This window comes from Taurulus bubalis, assembly GCF_910589615.1.
Source record: "Taurulus bubalis genome assembly, chromosome: 2".
In the NCBI taxonomy this organism is placed as follows: domain Eukaryota; kingdom Metazoa; phylum Chordata; class Actinopteri; order Perciformes; family Cottidae; genus Taurulus; species Taurulus bubalis.
In genome coordinates, this window is record NC_136590.1 from 8,531,381 (window position 1) to 8,557,748 (window position 26,368).

At 44.2% G+C, this 26,368-nt stretch overlaps 2 protein-coding genes across 14 annotated transcripts in view; one reads left to right on the forward strand and one right to left on the reverse strand.

Annotated features, from left to right (window-relative positions):
- dock1 (dedicator of cytokinesis 1) overlaps positions 1 to 26,368 on the reverse strand; it is a 163,002-nt gene that overhangs the window by 73,694 nt on the left and 62,940 nt on the right. For all 13 annotated transcript variants that reach the window (XM_079213915.1, XM_079213909.1, XM_079213906.1 and 10 more), the window contains 2 exons: positions 25,627 to 25,754; positions 23,329 to 23,424 (listed from right to left, as the gene is read on the reverse strand). In XM_079213915.1, the coding sequence (XP_079070041.1) occupies positions 23,329 to 23,424; positions 25,627 to 25,754 (224 nt within the window). The remainder of the gene's footprint in view (positions 1 to 23,328; positions 23,425 to 25,626; positions 25,755 to 26,368) is intronic.
- insyn2a (inhibitory synaptic factor 2A) lies at positions 1,390 to 16,833 on the forward strand (the record flags this gene model as incomplete). The annotated part of the gene is made up of 3 exons (XM_079213919.1): positions 1,390 to 2,624; positions 8,503 to 8,574; positions 16,650 to 16,833. The coding sequence occupies 3 exons, from the start codon at positions 1,390 to 1,392 to the stop codon at positions 16,831 to 16,833; spliced, it is 1,491 nt and encodes a 496-aa protein (XP_079070045.1).

Genomic DNA, 26,368 nt, shown 5'->3' on the forward strand with positions numbered 1-26,368 from the left:
TGTCTGGAGGCTGATGTGTAGGATGATGAAACTGTCATGTTATCTTCGCTAAAATAGACAGGTGGCTGTCCCTCTCAGAGCAGAACTGGACCGAGACAATAATTTAATAACACAGAGCCAGGGCGATAAAATGATGGGGAAGATGGTGAGACAAAATGTCCATTCTATCGCTCCCGTGTGAGTAAACAGAAAGGTTTGCAACAGGAAGTTGACAGAGAGCAGTGATGGCAGATAAGCTGAGACTGATAATTATAATCCTATCTGATTCAGCATCTGCATGAGCGTGTGGAGTGTTTGCTTATTGTAAATCAGCAGGCAGAAGGATAATTATATTTCCGTCAGAGCATCAGAGTTGTGATGCCCCCACCATACCTGTGGTAGTGGGGAAAGATAATTCATATCTCATATTCACATCTTATGCTTGTGATGCTTTTCCTCGGGGGATTGTTGCATAGTTCTGTCAAAAGTTTGTCTGTTTGCAAGTACCAATTGTTTAGCATATTCTCTTGTCTTCGTTCATTTAGAAAATGGAAAATGAACACAACCCATACTTCCATATGATAGAGTGAAAATGTGCCCCCAAATAGGCCCACAATCTTATTTTTACTTAATTAAGAGGGGAAGGTCAGACAGTGAAGAATCCTGCTGAACCTAATGAGCCACAGAGATAAACCGAGAGCAGACCTCAGGCGCCGTCTACAGTAATCCACAGCTACTGTTGTAGCCTGTAGTGTATTTGAGTGTGTGAGAGTAAGTGTGATAGCTCCCTTACAAACTGAGACACAAACACTCATCAACTTAGAAAGTGGGAGTCAGAGCTGGCAATAATAAACAAATGAAAAGTATGCTTAATATTGAGTTTTTGGTTTCACAGCGATGATTAAAATGTGCCATGGAAATCTGCTAAGAATATTTTTAGGGTTTGCTTAAATCGCTCGCAGTCTTTCAGTAAATAAACACAGACGGATTGGCAAGCATAACAGACGCTTGCCAACTGGTACTAAAAGGGAAATGATGGTTTTCTTTCAAGGATAAATATATTGTGCATGCATATGTAAACGTAAGACATCACACCTTCAGTTTCAAATGTTAACTCATTCATTATCCCTGTTTTACTCAGTTATCAGGTGATGTATCTGAAAATATATGACACATCTTCTCCTTTAAAACTCCCATTTGTGATGCTTTTTTAGGTTTCATGACAAATGTTTAATAAAAGCACTTTTTGATAATATTCATTAAATAACTGCACAGGTTCCTCCCTCCTCCCTGAGCTTAGAGAGCGGGCGGGTTCTGTCAAGTAGGATGTAATAGCCAGGCTGGGTATTTGTGTAAGCCATTCATTATCAATGATTAACACAGCGTTTCTCTCCATGCCTCTCAGGAAACATGGTGAGCAAGGAGGGTGGCAAATGCATGCTCACCAACTCAGAGACTGACTCGGAGGCAGCGCCCGTGCCCTCCACCTCGTTGGCGCTGGAGGTGAAGTATTCCCTGGAAGCCAGTCGACAGGTGAGGAAGAGGAACAAGGCCCTGCAAGTGCGTTTCAAGGATATCTGCGAAGCACAGAACGAGCAACGGGAGGCGGAGTTGCAGGCAGCGGGGAAAGGCGGCAAGCCCATCTCCTACAAAGTGGCGTACCGCAAGTACATGACCGTCCCCGCCCGCCGGTCCATCCCCAACGTCACCAGGAGCACAGGCGTGCAGACGTCGCCCGATCTGAAGAAACGCTATCAGACCTTTCCCTTCGAGCGCAAGAAAAGCCACACATTTAAGCACGTGGCGGCCGTGGAAACCTACAGAGGTCAGAATAACGGTTTTGTCATGGAGGTGAAGCAGTCCAAGGCTGCTGAGCAGGGTTTAGATGAGGAGGAGGAGGAGGAGGGAGCCTGCGGGGGGAGTGGAGTCCGGAGGACCAGGGCTCTGCTCCATACTAATGAGTGCATTGCCACAGTGGAGCAGCACACTGCACCTGATGGCCTGTGCTCTGACGCTCTGCAGCTCAGTTGCTCTGCAGACACAGACTGCCTTGCAGACACACAGAGAGGAAGCGGAGCCGGAGCACAGGCTGAGTACCAGCTCTGCAGTGTCCCAGCCAAAGCCAGGACAGGATTACAACACAGGGAGGCCGATACAGACCGCTCGGCCAAGAGGCAGCTGCTCAATCTGGAGGAGGGCTCGTCCCGGACCCTGCCGGACAGGGCCTCCAAGGTTACGGGCCCCATCTCCTGGAACTCCCTCACGCAGGTGGAGTGCCTGGACAGTCCGTCTGTGCGTAGCAAGCGGAAGAAAGCCCTGCAGCTCAACGGGGTGCAGAGTGAGACGCTACCACGTACCAGCGGAGGCTGTACAACGCAGGCACAGTGCCACACAGGACAGCTATCTGCCCGGCCTCTACGGGGCATGGATGAGCCTCTGACACCCTGTAGAGGTGGCGAGGCTCGTGGGGCAGCGCCCGGCCAAACACAGGAGGCCTGCAAGCAAATAGTGCCTATCAAACAGGACGGGGAAGTTAAAGCACAGCTCCAGGCCATGGAAAATCTCATCAGCTCCAGCCAAGAGACCATCAAGGTGCTGCTGGGGGTCATCCAGGAACTGGAGAAGGGGGAGGCCCACAGAGAAGGGTAAGACATCTTACTTATAGAATCAGACGTTTATTTGCCAGGAATGTTTACACAAACGAGGATTTTTTTCTAGGCGGAAGGTGCATACATAGCCAATGCTTCACAAAAAAGATGCACAAATTGGGCTTTTTCCTCTCCCGATACCGTTACTAATACTTCACTCGGGGTACCTGCGAAACCGAGCATCAATGTTCTCTTTTTACTCATTTTAAAATCTGCACAGCTCACTGCATAGAACTCATTTGAAACAGAGATTGTTGTAGCAGTAAAAAACTGGAGTTGGCTGCCCACTGTGACTAAACTGATCACAGAATTGTCTAACGTTGACTAAGAAACCGTGGATCAGTCAGCTAATGGTTGATACCAAATATGCTTAATAAGGTCAGCATCAGGGCCGCCACTGATCCGGTGAATTGAAATTAATGCCCCCCTACTTCACAGTGCCATCAGGCAGACATTGGCAAAAAAAGAGAAAGAAACGTCACATATCTTTAAAATATATTTTGGGGAAAAAGGCCTGGTGTTCACAGGGCAAAGCCAAGGAAACATCAGAGGCGCAGAGCAAGAGAAGTGTCCTCTTGATGTGTCATTTTATTTCTGGATCTTAAGGACAAGATTGCATATGGGACAGCTGCCCCTCAAAACCGTGCCTGATGAACATAGATAGTTGAGAAGGATGTAGCTTATTTTTTCTTTTGCCGGGATGATGTGGCATTTACCTGAATGCCCTGCAGTGGGAGTACAGCACGGTGTCCTTGTGCGATGATTTCCCTCCAGATATGACGGCGCTGCAGCAGACCTTGTTCACAGACGATTCATCTCACCCAATTTGGCCCCGGTGGTTTGATGACCAGTCATGTGAAACCGACAAGTTCTCACTATTTTGTGAACGGAACCGAATCCGTAACCATGTGCGTGTGATCAGTATTTGCATTAAAGCGGCGTGTAGCACCCAGTGGTTTCATTAAGAGTAAATAGGTACTGAATATGTCTAAATATGAGAATAGTATTGGTATGATGATGAAAAAATTTATATCATTCTGACTTTTACGAAAAGTACACAAAATACGGAGCTAGACATTTTACAAATGGCCTTATCCAGCGACACGCCATGTTTATCTAGTAAGTCCAAGGCCTTTGAAAAAGCCATAGCCTGTGAAAAAGTAATTTACTCTCCAATGGATACTGAGTATATACAAAAAGGGCTGTAGATAGCATCAACACCGCTGAAAAAGAGGATTGTCTATCCAAAAGGATGAGGCAAACAAAATGGCCAATTTGTTGAGTGAATTGCTGGGGCTCTGCACTCAGATCCCAATCTGTTTGACCAGCACTGTGCAGAGGTACGGAGCGAGAAAATCCATATAAAATCGACATTACACCAACCTGGAGTCCCAAAAACCTGTGGGAATTAACCACAGACACGCCTGCCAAGCGAACATCCTCACAAACACAAACGCTTTAAAGTAGATGAAAGAAAACTCTCAATATCAACGTGACCAAACGACAACGTTTGACTCCGACTCAACGGGGCTTGAGCGAGGAGCAGATCCTACAACAGTGGGTCTTTAAGCCATCTAAAAAGGAGAAGAAAAAATACTAATTTCAATCTTGTACCTCGTCACCAAACTGTGTCGCGAGTATAAAAAAGGTGGACATGTGGTGCCGCATGGGGAGCCATCTTTTCTGTGTTGCCAAGCACATCTGGTTCATCAGATGTGTCTAAAGTGGCAGGTGGGAGCGAGGAGAGACTTAACGCGTAAATAAAAATGAGTGACTCCTGTTTAATGGTGCCGTCTGGTCACAAACACAAAGGAAAAAAGCACATTGTCTTTCCATACTTTAATTACAAAAGTCTACATTGAGTTTAAGTCAGTGAGCAGAGTAAGCCTCCTGTAATCCATCGGAGCCCAACTGAAAAGCTACTTTTCTTCTTCCTGTACACGTTTCCTTTTTTTTTTTTTTTGCAACCAAGCAAGACACCTAATGCTGCTTTAGTCACACTACATTAGCTCCATGCTCCCCTTACATAAATGTCACTGACACAACAAATAGGAGCGCCCTCAGGCTATAGGTGAACTGAGCGAAATTATCCAATATATAACTGCTTATGTTATACGACAGTCATTTTTCATGAAAGGAAATGTAACCCTGTGCGCATTCATCACTACGCATGTGCTCACGACATGCTCCTCAGACATAAATCCAATGGCTAATGTGCTGAGACTAATAAAAAGCACAATTCGCCCTGAAACTGCTGAGTCAGAATTTTAGTGTCTGCGACTGAGGGTTTCGGACTGAAATACTCCAACATATTCAGAGTTGATCTTTGCTCTGACGTGGCTTTGTGCAAAACTTGCATCTTTTACATTTGACGAAGGATATATATATTTTCTACAATAGTATCTTTTGTGCGGATGATTCACCTGGGATGCAAGTCACCCAACTTCGTCAATGCAGTAAACAAACAGCGCCTACGGACCCCCAAAAAGACTTCCCCCACTTTGCTACTCAGCGAGAAATCAAGCATGTGAAAGGAAGTATACGAGTGTGACAAAGAAGGCTGAGGCTGCACCTGGTTATTGTATTATTTAGAACTTTATAGATTGTTTGAGCAGCTCTTACCAAGCTTCTGCGGGAACAAAAGGAATTTGACTCGCCTCACACACACACACACACCATGCATGCGAGTACTCAATCGCATACATCCCTCAGGTGCGGCCCTGCCCGGGGCATACAACACACCAGAGCTGCGTGGCATCCTTCACAAAGCACGCCGTCGGCTGCGTCCGACAGCACAGAGCTCAGGAATAAATGTGCTGCATCATCAGCCCATGTTGGCAGGCCAGACCCAATTAATCACACTCATGGGGACTTGTTGTTAGCTAGTTGTCTATTAACACAGTGTGTGTATGTGTGTGTGTGTGTGCATGTTGTTATGCCTTTGGACTCCCACCCACTCAGTGACCTTTTGGGAGAGCTCACCTCGTAGCACAGAGGGAGGGGGGGGTAGGCTTGATAAATACACTGTTAATGGCACTTCTGGCTTCGCTCTCTCCAGGGAGGCTTGCCTTATTTTCTCTTATCAACTCAAGTGTGAGAGAGGGGTGGCGAAGGACCAAAGATGGCATTGAAACAGATCTAGACAGCACGACGTCGAGCAATAAAGAGAATAAGGGTGAGTTTTTCCAAAGGCCGTGTATCCCATCGACAGCCTTGAACTCCCCTGCGGCACTCTCACCCACCGTTTAAATTGCAAGTCCGTTCATTAAAATTAATCCGAGCTGCAAACTTCCCCGTATCACTGGACTCGTCCTCTTCTCAGACTCTCTCCATTAGCTCATTAGGCGAGGGCCTTGAATAACAATAATGATAAACACCTCACGCATTCTTGTCAGAGCATGTAGCACAGAAATGAGTAGATGAGGAGAGGAAACGTATGATAGCTGTTTAATTTGTATTGGCCTCATGGGCAGAGTGACACAAGTCCTTGAGGGACAACTGAAACATGTCTCTGCTACTGCGAGAATGACCAGAACTATCTGTACAGGTTAGCTCCTTCACTTCAATGGGAAGAATCCAGTGGTTCTCACAGAAAGGTACACTACCATTCAAAAGTTACACAATTTCTCGCATGGAATAGCCTTCATTTCTAAGAACAAGAATAGAATGGAGAGCTTCACATGAAAGTTCTCTTTTTCTGGCCATTTTGAGAGTATAATCAAACCCACAAATGTGATGATCCAGATACTCAACTAGCTCAAAGGAAGGCCAGTTGTATAGCTTCTCTCACCAGCCTAACTGTTTTCAGGTCTGCTAACATAATTGCACAAGGGTTTTCTAATCATCCGTTAGTCTTCTATGCGATGAGCAAACACAATGTACCATTACAACACTGGAGTGATAGTTGCTGGAAATGGGCCTCTATACACCTATGTAGATGTTTCACTAAAAACCAGACGTTTCCACCTAGAATAGTCAACAAGAACATTGTTTCTAGAGAGACACGTTGCGGCAGTTTTGCCTTCCTGTGAGCGCCTGAAATTGAATTTAAGGCCGACCTCGAACAAATAAATTCTTTGTCGAGTACACCTACAATGTTGTTGATTAGCCTATCAATTGATTTAAATTGTCATTGATCGATCTGTCAGTTTTCACAGATGTTGGTAATCAATATGTGCGACTCAAGGAAAGTAGTTGATGAAGGACGATAACAAATAAATAGCAGCACAGTTGTCCTGGCAATACAAGACTGCCTTCTGTTGATGCAGCGGTGCAGGTCATAACCATAAAAAAAACACAGCAGAAGTGAGTCCAGAGTACTTACATTGTAATATGTCATTAATTATAAGAGGAAACTATCACTGTCAATCAATATGCACATTTCCACACTCTAATCCAATAAAGAAAACCATTGAGCCTTTGAAGCATGTAACCAAGTACTGGTCTTTAGTCGCCCCCTGAGACACAGGAATCTATAATGGCAACTTGGTTCATGACCATCTTTTATCTCGGAGGAAACTGATAATAGAACGATACAGGGACACACAGGATATAATATAATAGGATATTGATGGGTTTGGATGTGAATTCGGTGAATCGATATCACAATAAAATTAAGACGGGCTGGCTGTATGAAGCCAAAGGGCGGCTGTCTAAAGCAAAAACTGTCAAACTGTATCTGCTTAGAGGAGCCATCTCATTTCCATTTCATCTTTCTCCCATAATGAAAGGTTATAGAAAAGCTAATAACTGTTACTGTGTGTTTTCCAACACTATATTTTCCAGCATGGATTCATCAAAAGTTTCTCTGCTGTGAGTAAAGAGCCTTGATATTAAAAAAAGTTGATTGAGTAGGTCATACTGGGCTCACATTTTATATAAAAGAAATTTGAAGTGATTAATCAATAATGAAAATAATCATTAGCTGCAGCCTAACCTAGTTGTGATATTATTTAAAAAGGACATTTAATGTAATTGAAGGGCAATGTAACAACTATTGCTGCATTTTAGTCGTCAACATCCACACAAAGAGTAGCCGTATGGCTGATTAATAGACATCGCTTTTCTCTTTCATCGGATTAGATCAGATGCATGGAAACGGCAAAATTCAATAAAACATCATCAATTGTAAGAGAATAGTTTGTACTCTTGCTCGAGGTGATTTTAGCCTTTGTCGAAAAAGGAGTTGATGCACTAAATGGATTATGGAAACGCCTTTGCCAAATCAATTCTGACACTGCAAACATTTAACTCCCGGAACTAATCAGCTGGTTCTGCTGTCGGCGTCCTCCTGGATACAGAACTTGGGAATGCTTGTCTTTTCGTCTCCAGACACAATGAAACACGGTGAATATGAGCCGACATGAAAGAACCATTTAAACTTGCAATTAAACGGAAACACTGCTAATGCGTTTTTCTTGTCAAAAATGTCTCAAATACAACCCGGTAATGTTGGCGGGACCCGGCTGGGGGTGGCATGACAACTATAAGTGTTGCATATCTGCTGTAGATCTACCGCCACTGCTTTGTTAATGCACCGTGCTCAAAGCACAGATGAACAATTAGGTTTCTATGAAACTCTTCCTCCCTGACACAAGTTCTTGATCAAAACCGCAGCCCAGAAGCTCCTCCAGTGTACCACGTTGCCTTATCTGACCTCAAAATCAGTCAACCGCGGCTAATGGCCGACACTGCGCTCTCTCCGCCCCGGCTGCCGGACACAGGCCACTCAGGAGGGGCAGCGTGACTCCTCGACACCTCCATTTACTTGGGCCCCGCTAACGAGGGATGACAAACAAGATGAGAGAGGAAGGTGTGAGGGAGCAGCTTAACAAGTCCCGTAATTACTCATTCACGACTCTTATCTTCCCCGCAGACTCACCTATCGAACAGGACAGGACACGGCCAACTGCGACACGTGCCGGAACAGCGCATGCATTATTTACAGGTTAGTGGCCATTTCTCTTCAAAGACACGGTGATCCAAACGTGCCCTGTCCTTTCTCCTTGAGGGAAAGTGAACAGGTGGGGGGTGGGGGGGAGGGACGGTGGAGAGGAGGAGAAGGGCCACGGGATGAAAGACTAATGTGGATGCTGTTACTCTGCACATGGGGCGTGTGGTATTTACACACACACTTACACACACTCTCTCTCTATTCATACATCTTTGTCTGATTCTGCCATTGTCCCCTCACACCCCTTCAATCACTGGAGTGTGTGTGTAGAGGCAAAAGGGCGCAAGGTTGAAAAGCAGAGAGCATACATGCTATAGAAGGAGTGAGCAAAGGTGAAATGAATTACCATCCGCACGTCATGAAATGCCATCGCTGTTGCCGAGCCAGATAAGCCTCTGCATACTTTCAGATGTAATTCAATCGATTTGACAGCCAGTATAGACGTGACTACCAGAGTCATTAGTCTACCAGGGTCCACAGTTCTCGCTTCATGAAGGTATGCGCGTGTGTGTTAGCATGTGTCGATTCTTTGCTAGAAATGTTTCTTTGTGTGTCAATGTTTTAAGGTACATGAAATGATGCCGAGACAGGAAGTTGATGCATCGATTAGTCGGCCGGCAGAATATTAATTGGCTCCAATTTTTTTTTTATTATTTTAGTAGTTTATCCAGAAAACAATTGACAAAAAAATGTCTGGTTCCAGCTTCTCAGGAGGTGAAGATTTGCTACAAATGTAATCCCGTAAAATGTGTGACTCGTGGTCGTTTTAGGCTTGTGATGGGTATTCATCAATATCTTTTGACATTTTAAAGATTAAAAGAAAGAAAATCACGGATTAATCCAACACAGCTAAGTGCTACTCTCAGCATGATAACATGCTCACAGCGACAGACAGTGCTAATATGCTGATGCTTAGCATGTGTACTCTTAACCATGGTATCATAAATAACCTCTATTTAAAGCCCTGACATGAAGCTGTGTGGGATCAGCTCAAAGTTCACCGTCGGCGGCCCTGACCGCTCAATAGAGCCTTGCGGGTTCCGACACCTCCGTCAGGCCTGAGCCTTCCTCTTTGATACACAGTGAGACTGACAGTCTGCAGGCCCCATGAGGGCCCTTTGCTCACAGTGAAAAATGCACGAGACAAACCAGTATGTGCATGTTTGCGTGTTTGTGTGCTCTAAGTGCTCAGTCAAACAAGAAAAGTTGAAGGGGGGGGGGAAAGAAAAGATATTTAAAGAGTGGGAAGGTGAGAAGCGATAAATAATATAACGTGTTTTAGTGGACACTCCTGCTCCACCCAGTCGACTTTTTCGCCTCTGAAGAGCATTTTAAAATAATTTTTCTATCTACCGCTCTCAATAACTGATAAGCCTCTGGCCAAACTTCAATCAGCTCCTGATGAAATGAAGGAGCGGTGCACAGCTCTGTTCCCTCCGATGAGCGGAGGAAGCTGGGTCTCGTCGTCAAACCGCTCACATCGCAGCTGCGCCCCCCAAAAACACAGGCGCCTTCGCAATGATTCAATGACAGCAAGATGACGTGAAGGGAGCTGAATTACGGCACATGATGTGAAGGACACTGGAAGAGCACGACATGGCATGGGTGAATTAAGGGGCAATGGGCTGAGGACAGGGTTAAAAGGATGGATGACACCAGGACATACTGCGGAGATGGGAGCGCGCCTGGTGTTATAAATGAGTCAGCAGCATGTTTAATGGTAACTCTGCGTGATTTGGCCCTGGGAGAGAGAGAGAGAGAGAGAGAGAGAGAGCCCTTCTCTCTCTGCTCTACCGATCCTCAATCCCCATCTCCGCTCTGCCTGCCTGAGTAAAGACCAACTGTGCTTGCCCGGCTGTGCCGGACTCTGGAGACGTTCGCTAACCATCCTTCTGAATCCGTGAGCACAAACCGCAGCATGACAACACTTCTAAATTAAAAATAAATAAAAACATAACATATGAGCGATCCATTCTACGGTTCTTTTTGTCAAGATCATCTTGGCAGCTCAGGGTGTACCCTACACTCATCACTGATGTGTTGGGAAAGGTGTCTGATTTATATAATCACCATGACATGAATTCCCAATAAGGGTTTAAAATATGCAAAATATAGGCTGCAATAGAAGCTATGATTAAGTCTGCCCATTTGAATGAGCCAATTATACATACAATACGTGCCAGTGAGTTGGCTGACATATCCTTCTTATCTAGTTTTTTTTTTACCTGCGCTTGAAAATCCCCAGAGGGAAACCGATATGTCGTATGATGACGTCACAGAAGAAGTCGGGTCAGACTCGGTCGGTGCTGATCACGCACACGCACTGACAACTGCCTTCAAGCAGGCGCTATATTAACATCAAAACACATTTGGTGCCACAATCAATTGAACCGCTTCATCTGTGGAGGAAGAGTAAACTCGATACCAAACAGAATGCTCGTTTTTGACAAACCTTGCCGGCGCCTGGCAACATTTCAACTCGATAAAAAAAGGGCAGAAATGAGATGTTTGAAATCTGTTTAATTGACCCGGGTTCTCCTTTAAGAGACTCACTCGGCATGGTAAATTGTGTTGATTGGACACAGACTCAAATATAGCAGTTGTATTCATGCAGGCAGGAGGATTACATGGCAATCTAATTACTTGGATCTCCATGAAAACAACCTCTGGAAGTGGAGGAACACAGGATAGGAAGCAGAGCTCTGGAGGAACACACACTTACGTGGGAAGAATAGCTGTCTATCATATCTATTAGGGTTGTCTTGTATGTTCATGTCTTTATAGTCGGGGGGCCCAAAAAAGCCGGACTGACCCGACACAAACCCACGTAGTTTTTGTCAAAGTCTGACCTCGGCCCTTAGCCGGATCTAAAACTCAAATTTTCAAAGTAAGTGAAAGCAGTGAAAACAAATGTCAGTGACGTGATTTTCGAGGAGCAACGAAAACAAATCTAATCACTATTAGGTTCATGATTATAGTGCAAAGCCTTCTTGCTCAACTAAAAACAATAAAAAGGGCTCAATCGGGTTCGGGCAGAGCATCAACGCTCTCGGCTAAATCCCTACCTCTTGTATTTATGATGTAGCTGCTTTCATGACCCGAGTGGACATATGGGCCCATAAATAATTTGAACGCCGCCCAGAGAGGAGCCAGCCATGCACTCTTCGGCATAATCAATTTGTCCCAGAGTATATGGCATCATCACAGAGCCCATCCTTAGCATAACAACAGCCCCGGATCGATACACTGCCGTGGACTATAGGCGGGAGCTTCGAACAGAATACACAAACCGCCTCTTGTCCTTGTCTGGTCCCACTTTCCTCATTTCGAACCATCGCAAACTCGGTCTGTCTTTTCTTTCATCCCTCCCTCCGTCACTTTTCCGCTCGCCGTCTCGCGGTTCCTCCGGCATACGTCATCTCCTCCTCGCAGTGAACTTGGGGATTTGCCGCTTAATACAGCGTGCGTGACATTGAAACAGAATAGGTGCGAAAGGGATGAAAAGATTATTGCAGTTCATTCCATCTTGCCAGGTGATGTAATATATATTTTGACTGAGAAAGGTGGTGAGGAATGAAAAACAGGAGAGGAGTCAGAAACGCAGACAAACACAGAGGGAGGCGGGATGGGAAGAGAGAGAGATAAACGAGCCGGGGATTAGAAATGCATTCCGCTTATTTTAAAACCACAGGCGTTAAAGTCGTGACGCGGGAACCCTGTAATCTAATTTTCCTCACACTACATTTATGTGGGCTAATGTGCTGATCAAACAGGGAGATGGATTTAAGTGGTTGTGATTAAGGAAGGCGGAGGTCCGCACCATCGGGTGTCATTGTTCACAATGGACCAGAGTCATTTCCCATAAACCCAATTTGGTCTTGCGATAAATTCAGCAACAGCTGATCATTAAACACACTATCCTGATGGTAAAACACTCTTTGAATAACGTTGTGTGCAGTGCAAATACTATATATATAAAAAAAAAAAAGGAATAGATATTTAAAAAAATATCCAATAAATCGCACGAGGCTGTGAAAATCAATTAAGCGCCGCCGAAGGCTGACGAGCCGATTATATTACAACATATGGAAATTACTGAGCGCCGAGGCTGTCCTGCCGCCTGACGAGACTCTTTCTGTGCGATCAAAATGATGTTTTCCAACATGGTGGCAAGCTGGTTACCATGGCTACAAAAGTGATCCTCGGTTGGTAAAACGGTGCGAAGGGACGGCGGGGACAGACGGGAGAAGCACACTCGCACCCGGGGAAGATAAGGAAGGCAGAGGGGGAGAGGATGGAGGTGACGTGGAGCGATAAAGACTCACAGATGCTTAAAGGAGGGTAAAGGGCAGGTGAGGGGTGTGTATGTCAATGAATCACTTTATTTTTCTTTCTGTATATACACTTTTTTTGGAGAGCAGTGACATGACGGGGAAAGAGTGGGCATGAGCGAGGGAGACACAAAGGGAAGCGCCAGAACAAGTGTGGGAGAGAGGTTAAAGACCGACGAGGTCCAAAGTGCGTTCTTCAATTTGCTCTGATCCGACAGCACGCTCAGGGGAGCGGCGGCGAGGGGACGGGGAAATGCCAACAAAATTCACTTTCGGCAACAACAACAAAATAATCTAAATGTGGAGAGACGCAGCAGGGCTCGTGACAGTTTCATAGGGAAATGCTGATAACTGGGCCGGGTGTAGAGACTAATACATTTTTCATTAAAAGGCCTTTGGAGTGTGTTTCAAAGATGAGATTATTATCTTTTTTTCTTCTTCTCCAAATTAAGCTATGATTTCTTTTTTTTTCCTCTTCTCAATTACATTTTCTGGCCATGCTGTCCCAAAGCCACAGACCACTTTACTTCCTCTTTGTGGGATTCTCCTGGCAGATTGAAACGGAGCAAATTTAATGAAAGAGCAGATTCAGCGCCACACAAAATAAATCAAGACAAAATAAACAGCTACCAGGGACCACTGTTGCGTTCAGAGCATCATGAACCTACAGGTTGTTCAAATATGTACACTGAGGATCGTTGAGAGAAAGAGAGTGTTTAGGGATTTAGTCTGATTACAATGCAGCTGCAAAGCTTTATCAAGCCTGGAAAAGACTGGTTGCGTGTTCAAATGATTGCAGCTCATAATCTGACAACACATACATGGTACTAAGTGGGATGAATGGCGTGAACACTCTGTAAACAAGCGTCAGATGAAGCAAACATGATCATAAAGGCTCGACACAGACGAACAAACAGGGTTTCTGCATGCGAGCTCAGACGTGAACTTTAATCCTCTGAAATTCATGACATTTGTGTTCGACTGGGCAGTGAAGCATGGAACAATGACAATAATCATGGAAGAGAGGGAAGGAGGGATTGTCATGCAACAAAGGTCAAAGCGCATATTGAAAACGTGCGATGTGCAGTGTTGTATAAATCGATCTGTAACAGATCAATAATCCATGGTCACCGCCATTTACTCAAGATCTGTAGCTGCCGCTGATGTTTAAAACACATCTCTGCTGCGGGATTGAACCAAACGTGTTGGATTATCTCATATATGTTTCTTAATCTTAAACAAGTATTACTTCATAAATGGAAAAAAAAAGGTGGTTGTAGATGTTTTTATGTATTTGTTTATCTATCTATATGACCACCTTGATATACTTAATGTCATGATTTCAAGAATCCCTAAATTTAAGACGGAGAAGAATTCAGGTGAACGCCCATAGAGAAGTAGTCATGAGAAACATCCCACAAAACTGACCCAGCATGAAGCGACAGCACTTCCCCCAAAAGATGCCCAAAACCTGGTCGAGATGTTTGCGTCACTTCCTGCGTCTACACGTTCATAATTTCTTTTTCTTTTAAAGATAAGTATTCCACATAGTGCAACACCTACAGTGCGACACCTGCACACGCTCATTAGACTTAAACACGCGGTCATTGATCACAGAATCCTTTGATGCTGCGGCTTGAGTTTGACTTTAGAGGACATCATGAGCTTATTATACATCATGACGCTGAGGGCCTTGGACCAAAGAAAAATAAAAAAAAGGTGCTTTTATAGATATCGCGAGGCGGATAAAATCAACAGAAAGAGAGCAACAATAAAAGCAATCAGTAAATATAAGATAAGATAATGAATCAGGAATTCATCCAAGTAACTTATTCATTGGTCAGTTTCATTAACCGCTCGATGGAGGTGCGTTAGTTTGGTTGTTCCAAGGAACGCATGCTCATCTCCCCGACATCAACCGAGCCACACGAGGTTTACACACTTTGTTACTCTGCATTTTACAGGTTGGACATCAACCCGGCCTAATTTGCCGATACATGCATGCAACCGTCTCCACGAGCAAAAAAAAGTAACGCACTTCACACAAAGTGAAGTGGATTGATACCAGTGGAATTAACAGCCTGTGATTTATTGCTAATAGCTGCAGTGTTCTTGGCCCTTTGTAAAGGTCTGAGTCAAACAAATGCAAAGTGCTGAGTGTCTGGTTCAGCACTCGATATTCACTTGAGTCACTGTCAGACACATTTACGTCTGTTCTGCTCTAGTCAATCCCAAAGGTATTGCCGCATGTCATAAAAACTGAGGCATTTACGATAACACCCTTTTATAAATTGTCTCACCATCGAATCATCATGTGTATAACCTAGAAATTATATTTTAAGAAGCAACGGCTCACCTGTAATACTAATCATACCCGACATGAAGTACTTTGAGACACAATTATATTCAATGTAGAACTAGTCGCTGTAAAAAAAAAGAAAAGAAAAAAGATGTCTAACGTAGCAAGGGGAATCATTACAGATGCTTTGTCTTCCAATCAGAGCAGACGGACGACTACACAATCGGTAAAGTCTACATCCAGACAGGCAAACGGCAGCATTCTGGATCCTGCTAGCATTATTATGTAAGTCTGTCCGGGAGAGTCCCCACCAGCCTGCTTCAGCAGATTAAAGTCCCTCTACACTTCCCACAGCTGAGGCTGTAATCAGAGTTTCACTTAGCAGAACCTAGTAGTCAGATGTGCGCGGGCGTTGGATTACAATGATGGCTGGTCCAGATAAAGCCCCTCGCACCCTGGGGACACCGGACAAGAAAAGACTTGTGATTGTGTAAAAAAAATAAATAAATAAATAAATCCACAAATTAATTAATTTTGCACCTTTTGCTGATGGTGTAATCATGTGCAGTGATCAAAGCAACTGAAAACTACGAAACTAAAAAGCTCACATCAAATCCCAGGTCCCTGATCTCAGTTTAAGCCAAGGAAATGATCTTCGGTTCAACACCCTTCACTGACCCAGCACTTCTCACTGGGAACAACACTTGCTTCAGAAGTCACGGTGAGAAAGCAAAGAACAACCGCGGAGGAAGCCAAAGTGGGCCGCCAGATGCAATCAAATACAGTCGGAATTGGGAGGTTTTACTGGGAAATAAAGATGGCGTGAGCGGGAAATGTAGGTCGCTATACCAGGCTGAGCAGGGCAGTGACAGATGCCAGTGCAGGGGTCAATGAGATCAGGCCAAAACGTAGATGCTTAATACGATTAGAGTGTGGCAGTCCAAACATGTTAAGATTAAAAGAAGCGTGAAGGGGAAAGAAACCTCAGTGGTTTTCAGTATCGATGAAGGAAGAATATACACGGTTAAATTGATCAAATAAAAGCCACCATTCAAATAAAAAGCCAGGTTGGCAGCCTTTTCAGAGAAGTAAAGGCTGGTTGAAAAAAAGAAAATACGGTATTTTATTGCAGTGAATATAAGGACAATACTGTTATTTCTCAGTAATTCATTCCTTGTGCTCAATCATGAAAACTTTTCACAGTAAGAAAGTCTTCCAGGGATTACTACAGCACGGTGGGCTTTAATGCGTCTCATATGAAGTGTTTGGGTCGTATTAACACAGCAAGGAGTGAGATTTATGAGAAAAACAGAGGAGCTTCTACTGAAATACAACACAATGCAGCATGTATTGTAAGAGCTGGATGAGGTGGAGGTTAATGGCTGCATGCAGAACAGTGTTTCATATTCTGATTGTGTGTCCCCGTCTCTGTGCCGCAGTGTGGAGCTGGACTTCAAGCAGCAGGAGGACAAGCTGCAGCCGCTGATGATGAGGCTTTGCCCTACGCCGGACGGCCCCTTCGCCTCCCTGCCTTACCCCCAGGAGGCCTTCACCTCCACCCCGAAACGCAAGTCCAAAGCTGACTCCAAGAAGCACGCTCGCTGGAAACTTTGGTTCCTGTGAGAACACAGAAGCGTCTCCTCGCCCCACTCCCGATGCACAGGATTTACGCGTCCGGCCCGGTCGTCCCGAGCCGCTTTTTCGTTTATCCATCCTCCCATCATCTCCCTCGCTTTTTGCAGACCTGGTGACGAATGGAGAGCGCCGCCACTGGATACTGAGAGTGCCCCTCCTCCCCCGTCAGAGATGACAGGATGCGTAATGGGACACGAGTGTGGATTCAGTGGAAAATTCAAAATGTCATGCTTACCACAAATGGATTCAGAGTTATTTTTGAACTAATTTCTTCAAACAGGGTGTGAAATTACACCGAGGCAACATATTTGGAGATCAGCAAGGTGAAAAGACAAATTTGATTTCCCTCTGTCTATTTGCATATATTTTTCTAGCAGACGTCTTACGGGGTCCTACTCGATGATAATGGTTCGCTGACCGTCACATTTCTATTCACCTGTTGGGACTCTTCTTCTTTCCAGCCTCCAGGAGAGGCTGGCAACTCAACCACGATGCTCTGAGGTCTACGTCAACCGCATATCACCGTACTGCAAAGCACAATTAACACTGTTCAGGATACAATTTTCTCCAGAGTAATTAAAAAGAACTATTTTGAGTATTAACTCACATATGTAGATCACCTAATAACTATGACAGATTGAAGACTTTCATAATATCTAAAGAAGAGACCTAACGGACGAAGAAGATGTTTATTGGAGTTCTATGCTCAACTTTCTATCCATCTCTAAAATGTCTCCTTGAATCAACTGACTTTGAAGTAAAGAATGAATAAATAACACTTATTTTCTTAATAACATTCGCAAAGTTAGACGTCAATGTACTTTTTTTAATTTAAATATATCTATATACATTCATCTTACGGTTTAGTGGAAAATATTTATTAAAAGCTGCAGTAAAAGGGGCTGTGCATTACAAAAACATACATCAAACTACTAACCTCAAAGTGCATATAGTCATTGAAACCCAACACGCTCAAGTCCAATCAAACCTCATCAGAATAAAACTGGTGTTCTGGCTCAGAAGAGAAAATCAAGTTTAAAAGATCCCTCATTGTTTCCATCGCGAAACCCAAGTCCGAGAAATACTGTTGGTTTCTGAGCACACGTGAGGGGTAACTGTGGATAGCTGTGATTGTATTGCTGCAGCGTCCTGCATCAGCGACCAGAGACTGAATGTGCCACTTCTGAACACAACCAGGGCTTCTACAGTGCAGGGTGGCAGGCGTGTAGCCTTGCATGCTTTTTACAACCCTCGGATTTTGCAGATTTTCTAGCTTTTAAAGTAACAATTTTTAAAGAAAATGACTAAATCATTTTTTTTTTGGTGTCCTGCCCCACACACTTTATTTACTAGCTCCTGCTCATCGCTTCCCAACTATTTGATTGTAAAGTTAATAAAACTCTTGTTGTAGCTCTACATAGTGTACAGAGACTATGTACAGCCAAAATAATAATTGCGTTTACTCTATATTAGTATATGTTGTATAGCATCAAATAGGGCTATTACCATATTAATGAGTGGGGACGCAGCCAAAAGGAAACATTATGTTAACAGCGCCTGCAGGAGCAAAGCCAAAAACACTGCCCCAAGAGATAGGAACTGCACCAAAGTGGTTTCAAGGGCATAAAAGAAGCATCTTCTGTCACACCAATATCTTGCGAACTACTAGACGCCACTGGTTTGACCTCCACAAGCTCCACCATGCTGCTTTCTGTTGGCTACATGTGATTTCACACCTCCACTCTTGTACATGCCGGGTAGGTTTCTTTCAGTAGTTATGCTGTAGCATCAAAAGAGAACTAGGTGTTTATCTGTATCTTAAAGAAGTGCAATTGATTTAATATGTGCAATACTGTGTTTTTATACTGTTTATAAAAAAATTAAATAAAGATATTTAATATGCAAAATAAAAAGTAAAAACGGACACCTTCAGAGCGCTCAACATCTGGAAAAGACTGAACCTCATTTGCGAAGCAAAAGGACAGCAGGAGCAGAGGAAGCATCATGATAGGTTGCTACTTTCATCAAATACCAGTTAAAGGGTACAATACACAGATTTCAGAGCATTAAAGTAACTATTTGTAATATAAAGAAGTGGAGTAACCTGAGCAGAGAATGAAGTCACTCGCCCTCTGTGTGTGTTGTAATCGAGCATCTCTGAGCTTTGTTCGCACAGCCGGGTCGTGCCGTTAGTGCACGTGAGCGTGCCGTTAGTGCACGTGAGCGTGCCTCACAGGCTAACTCAAGGCCGCCGCTCTGCACTGCACTTATACAGCAGTTTCAAACCTAGATAACACCGTCCTCTGATCTCCCATCTGGTAAACATTGCAAGCTCTGTCAGCACTTTTGCTATTGTTAGCACCGTTGACGCTGTCAACTGTTAACAGCAAGAGTCACCACGTTGAGAGGCAATCAAAATCCCCCCAATCTCGTAAAAAGCACCTTTAAAAAAAAAAAAGGGCCGGCTCACCCAAATTACATTTTTTTTCTTCGCACTTTCCTTTGATGTTGTCTAAAAGTTAGCATCTGCTTGAATTACATTTGTTTAGGATTATTGCGGCGTCTGAATTATTATTAAGTGTTGCTGGAAAGGTAAGATGCTTTTGAAATGTTTCAATGTTGTGAGCACTACAAGTGAAATGTCATTCACCTCAATAGCAATTAAGGTGTCAGCGGAAATCTCAGAAACGAATATCTCAAAACGTGTGCCAACAAAACTAAAACGGTGGGGTAAGTGAGGGCAAGTGAGGGAACGTTATTTTGCATTTCCAGTGATCCAAACCTGTAATTTATGATTTCGTTTAGGCTTCGTTTGAAAATTCAGTGTGCAAAACAATCAACACGACAATCACGAAATGAAAAGCGGGAGATACGGCTGAAAACCCACCTAAAAATCAGCCCTGCGTCTCTTTGATGTAGTCGGGTGGCACAATGCGGAGCAGAATACAAAAGAGGGATCAGCAAGGAAGGGCTTTTGGTGCAGGCAGTCGACCTGCTTCTGATCCAACGCTTACACTGACAGCAGGATTTTTTCCCCGGACCATTATAACTTTAACGCTGCCCGTGGACCTGCGGACATGTCCTAGTGCTCACGTGCGTGCATGCCACTGCCAGATGTTGCCGCAGACCATCAGTGAGGTGAACTTGTGAGGTAAAGTGGGGACAAAGCTCTGAGTAAATGCCCCAGAGATGCAGAGTCACCCTCACATGGACGCATAAAGCTGCAGGAACTGATATTGCTCGAGGGCAACACTGCCCCGCCCCCCTTCATGGGTCTTCCCTCGAGTGGATGTTAACCGCACAGCACTGAGGGTACAAACAAGAACCTCAGTGCAGCTTCACATCTTACATTCTTACACCCTTTAACCGCAGCCCTCCGTGGTTTAAAGGTGACGAGCATCCTCCCGGCGGCTTTCACGTGGCTTTGACAGTGAGCACACGCCTGGCATGAGTTGTTGCAGGGTCGATATACTCAAGAGGACGCTCAGTCAAGGTTTGAGCGCAGGAGGAGAGGAGCGGTGCAGAGAGTGAGTGATAAGTGCACGTTTGAGGCATTATGATTCAGCGCCATATCTCACTACGCTTCTTTTCTGTGAGAGCTCTGCAGCAGTCGGGCCAGCAGGAGTGAGAGAGGCAGGGAGGGAGGGAGGCACAGAGAGAGAAATATGTGGACAGAAACAGATATGAAAGACAAAGATAAAGAGAGTGAGTGATACACAGAGAGAGCTAAGGATAAAGGAGCCGGATACTGATCTGAATAGATGTCATTGAGATGGCTTTGTTGCAAGGTATTTGGTCAGCGAGTGCATGCAGCGAAGAACGCGCTCCGGCCCCGATGGTCCTTGAGTTCCTTACTGTCAATCAATCGCACAGGTCCTTCCCATGCAGCTTTCCTCTCCATTACTTCTGCACACTGCAGGTAAATCGGCAGGATAGCCATGAAGCACTGCGGCCAACTATCACCACAACGATCAAAACTGCAGCTATGAAAAAAACAATACTCAGGCAACGCTACGGTCTGTTCGGTATATGTATTATTCATTTGGACATGTAGGTGTTTGCTGACCATACAAAAGAAAACTTTAAAAAGGTCAATAAGGCTAAGATGACAGAATAAGAACAACACAAAGGTTTGTTTCATTGGTTTGGTTGGAACTTTAACAGCAGAGGATTTCCCCAGCAGCATCTTACTCACCATGTGTATCTGCATGGCTCATCCAGAGGGAAATGTAATTCAAGGGCATTAACAAGGTAGAACTCGGTCATTTCAGCAGGGACAGACAAAACTGTTTCTGCTACTATCCTAATGTAAATGTATTCACAAGGACTCATCTCCTGTGTGAGGGTGGACATGAATATAAAAGATGCTGCCTGCTGGGATGTCCGACGATGCAAATGTGCGGCGATGCCGCGTGAGCCGCTAACAGGCGCAGCGCTACGGTGACAAACACACAACAAAACCGACGCCCCCGAGCTGTCATTGTGATCATTCTCATCAACATTCTTGCGTCGACCACCCCCAGGAGAGAGGAGAAAGGAGCGAGAGAGGCGGGAGACGGGAGTAGAACATTAATGCATAAATCTAAATGCGAGAGGCTGCCACGAAGAGGAACAAGGTCGGTAGTCGGCTGCGGTGTTGTCGGAGCAATCTGCCTGCAGACTCGGCAGCGGCGGCAAAAGTCCTCTGATTAGAAAGCTGTGACACTTCCAGCAGCACTAACCGGCGCTCAAAGCTGTTCAAATTCTCGGCAACCTTATTGATCATGAAGTAGTGATGTGGGGAGCTGCTTCAAAATGCAGCTTCCGTCCCCAAGCACTATATAATGTACAGTGTTTGAGCGAAAGCAAAAGGGCAAGACTTTGACGAGACCTCAAACTCCCACCGGGTAGAAGGACACTCTGTACACTGATGCTAAATATTATGCAGGTAACTTAGAAATGTCAAGGCAATTGAGTTCAGTGGCTAAAGGCGCTGACAAAGGCGAGGGCTCAGCGGGGACGATAAAAGATGCTGTCAATAGATGAGAGAAGTATGGGAGAGAGCAGCTGCAGCGCAAGTGCGGTGTACACAGTGGATAGTTTCAATAAGGGCCACTTGAGGTCATGGGTATAGCAGTTTGATTAACCAGAAAGGAGGCCGGTCTGCTTTTGTGCAATTCAGCAGGCGGTGCTGGAAGCACAGAATGCCATTTTATCTGCACCACGTGGGGGGGGTGGGGGATGCACTTAGTATAATACAGCAGAGAGGAGGCCTGCGTGCGCTGCCTTCATGAGCGTTGATAGCCCTTAACACAAAGTGCGGTGGGTAAGTTCCATATTGGAAATGTACACGATCAAAAGGAAAACATCTACCTGCAAGCAACCTCTTTTCCAAATGCCTACTTTTCTGACTCTCGGCACCATCCCACCTGAGCCCGTAACCCCCGGCACAGCAATGATAAAGACTAGAGAGCGAGAAAAGGCGAGTTCGTGGGAGTCCTGGACCCCCTCCAGGCAGCTGTCTGGGAGAGAAGGGGCACGTTCACGTGATTCGCTTGGTGCACTGCTGAGATACCTTCGGACGGAGGGAGAGATTGAATTAAAAAACAGCTAGAGAATCCCTGCTCTGAGAAGAATGGTGACATAACACACAAACACACGCTGGATAATTATTGTGTGATAACTATGGGTACCTTTTCTTTTTTAAATCACTCTCTGCTGGTGTGGCTCAGTAACTGGTAATAAAAGCAAATAAGCTTCCATTTAAACAGGTGATGCTGTTTCCTGCTGCTCCCCATATGGAGAGGATGCTGTGCCCACACACACGATAAATAACCCAGACAGGAGGAAGAAAGGACGCTACGCCAGCCAGTAATAGCATTAATATAATGAGTCGGTATTGTACGTCTCCCCATTTTCCAATACAAGCTTGAAGTCCGGAGAAAATGACTCTCTCATCACTCCGTTGCATTTAAGTGAGCAGTAAAAAAATAAAAACTACATATGTTTATTGCCTGAGTCTCATGCAAAGTCGCATCACCAGCTAGATGCAGCTCTGATTAATACAAGCCTCAACAGGATGCAATACAATGAGCCAGAGAATACCTAACTTGATATTCATGACTCAACGAATACAGAAGTTGACATTCATTGGACTCTTTGGACTCATGAAAATGGATGAAGGCTTTGCCAACGGAAATAAAGCAGACAGCATATTTATACCATGACTGATAAGTGCTTTAATTGCCTCCGAGCTCCAGCTGAGAGAGTGATTGGGAGAATAATGCTCACGGCGGTGGGAGGGAAGCCCGGTTGGTGTTTCTAGATTACAGCTCGGCACAGAGAATGAGATATGTTCAAAGCCACACACGAACAAAATTGGACCTGCGAGCATGTGTGTGTGTGTGTGTGTGTGTGTGTGTGACAACCAGACGAAAACAGAGAGCGAGTGATAGGTACACAGCTAATAGTTGTAACAGCAACAAATAATTCAGACAAACTTACAATGTGAGGGGACTCGCGGCCCATCGAAATCACCGTCCTGTTAACCGTCCTCAGCAGCTTCTCCATGACGATCTGCACGTGCCACTGGGTGGGACCCTGCAAAATAAATATCCATTGTCATTAATTTCTTACATTTGCCACAAGGGCTACAAACATGTCTTCTAATTTCCAAATTGGTGGCTCCATCTTTTTCTTATATTAGATGTTGAATGCTGCTGCAAATTTACGAGTCTTGGAAGAACCCAAAACCTTGATTCTGAGGCTGTTGGGGATTCAGATGGACGAGAAGCTTGTCTTGTAGATTTGTCAGAAGAATACGTCGCAACGGACAAGGTATCTTCAAACAACTGTTCGTTTGATATCATCTCTTAGGACTGTCCAGCCACACGAGTCAATCTCTCTTTGTTGAATGCATGCAGTCTTTTTCAAAATATACTTCTGTCTTCACGGGAAAGTACTTGATTCGATTTATTTTTTTTAAGATTATGGCTTGGGTTACAATAACTACTTTTCAAATACTTTGTGCAACAAAACTACTTTAGAGTCGTTACGTTTTTAATACCTTAGATTGAGCAGTTTATTTCACACAGCTTTTTTTTCCAGCTTTTCGCATCGGACGCCGTAGATCTACTTCAAGCTTGGGATGCGGGAAAAGTTTCAATTGCTTGCTATCTGCAACTTCACAGCTAGATGGCGCCACGCCTTACACACAAGACCTTTGAGTACGGAAGTTACACAACAAATAAATCAGCGTTGACTTCTGGGCTCACAACTCAAACTGCCTGTTTCTTGGTCCATGGCTCAACTTGGCTTGCAGCCAAAATGATGTATATGTTTTGAATCCCAGGCTTTTTGGAGAGGGAAACGCAGCAGCTGTAGCGTTATCATAAGTGGGATGGTTTTTCCGTGGACTTGCTCGTTAGTGAGTTTGAGTGAGCACAGGGCTTCTCACCGTCTTTTGGGGGGAATCTTCCAAGCAGACCGAGCTGTGCAGCGTCAACCTTCACTTTCAATAATTTACACAGCTCGTCCGCAGGTCGGTGCACACAAACATTCACACAATCACAGAGGAGCGATGGGGGAGAATGAACTATCTGAGGGGGGAGTTTCAGATATCTAGGGCTATTCAATATGAACGTTTTCTGGAATCAATAAATAAAAAGTCTCCATGAAATAATCACATGGTAAAGCCTACTTTTGTATACTAGGGTGTGAATTTAATACTTGACAAATAAGAAGTATAGAATATGTTCTGATTTAATCAAGAACGTAAGTGCAGAATTAAAGAAATTAACAATTTTAAGTTAAATTCTTAGGTGTAGGCAGGAGTTGAACAATTAATGAATGAATGGTTGACTGAAGAAAACGTTGCACACTGCTGTTGGAAAAAGCTTCTCACAATTTATTTTCACCAACATTTAAAATTCTTTGTGGACCTTTCCACGTTATTCTCCACCATTATTAAGCAGAGAGAAGCCGGTCCTGAGCTGGATGCACTCTTGTATTCTGGGGTTAATGGAGCTTAAAGGTCGGAGAGGCTTGTGACTGGAAGGTTGCCAGTTTGAGTCCAGTTCGTTAATCGCATTGAACTAGGTGGTGAAGTGTGACGAAAAAACAAAACCGGAAAAATTATCAAGTTATTCCATCAACAGATTTTAAATAAAGATTACGTGATTGTGTATCATGTGTTTCATCACCATACGATTCCATTGAAAGATGATAAACTGTCATATTGAATCCCCGCCCAGGCCTACGTCCTACAAAAAAGTGCGTGCAAGTGTGAGGAATGTGGACTTCAAAGAAAGATACAGTTCAGTAACAAACAAGTAGTTAATTAATCCAATAATTGAGCTTCAGAAAGTTGAAGACATAATCAGATGTGTTTTCCTCTGTTGTAAGTAATTGCAAATTGAATGTTCTGGGGTTAGGACCAAACAAGCAATAACAAGCTTGTAATGGTATAATGGTAAGTTATTTTATGTCAATAAACCATTACATGATTAACTGGAAGAACAATTAATTGATTCACCCTTAATGCCTTAGACTGGCTACATAACTGGGTCTGTGATGGATTGGCCAGCAGAGCCCATCACCAACTCTACAAGTAAGTAAATCAAAAATTCAACAACGCCGTAAAATGTGCAAGCAACAGCACATTGATTAGTAGCTATTCTTTCAAACAGCCAGAGTCGAAACGTGCTTCTTGTGTATGGAGGAGCTCCTGAAACCCCTTGATATGCTACTATCTGTCCCAGAGGGAGATAGGAGGAAGTAACACTAGAAAGCGGTGTTCCTCACCACATCCTTCCTGCAGAGCACCTCCAGGATGTCACTGAGCAGCTGGCAGCAAGCCTTCGGCTCCTCGCGCTTCTCCAGGTGGAACTTCAGCTGGTCCGTCATCAGCGGCAGGAGGATCTCTCGGCAATCTGCAGGGACGCCAACAAACACACACATTTACAGCGCCGCTCGACACATGGAGCAGCTGATGGATCGCACGAGGCAGTGCGGCATATGCCGTAGACACACTCTCGAGGAAGACGCACGCAGCTTGTTAATGGCTTCCTCGCAGCTCAGGGGCCTAAATTAAAAAGATGGCCAGAGTTTATTTATTAATTAAACTGAATGTGGCAGAAATCTCAGAAAATTCTTTGGAATCGTTGCAGTGCAACAGCATGAACGTCAGAATAAACGGCAATCAGAGCCAGCAATATTTTCAGAGCAGAGCCAATTAGTCTTGCCACAATAATTACTTTATTTACTTATCGTACGATAAACGGACATTAACGGGATAATTTTTGCTGACTTATGTAAACAATATTGCCAATTGTTTATACATAATTGACATAACAATTTTACCAACAATTAGGCCAACATGATGCCAGAAAAAACAGGAGTTGTCACTTCCAAAATGAGACTTTGCATAGACATTGCACATGTTTCTTAACAGAGCTTGAGAGACCATTTTATTTATTGTTTTGGTTTTGTGGTTTTAAATTATTTCAGCTTCATTTATTTCTCACATTCCAATTTGTCTGAATAT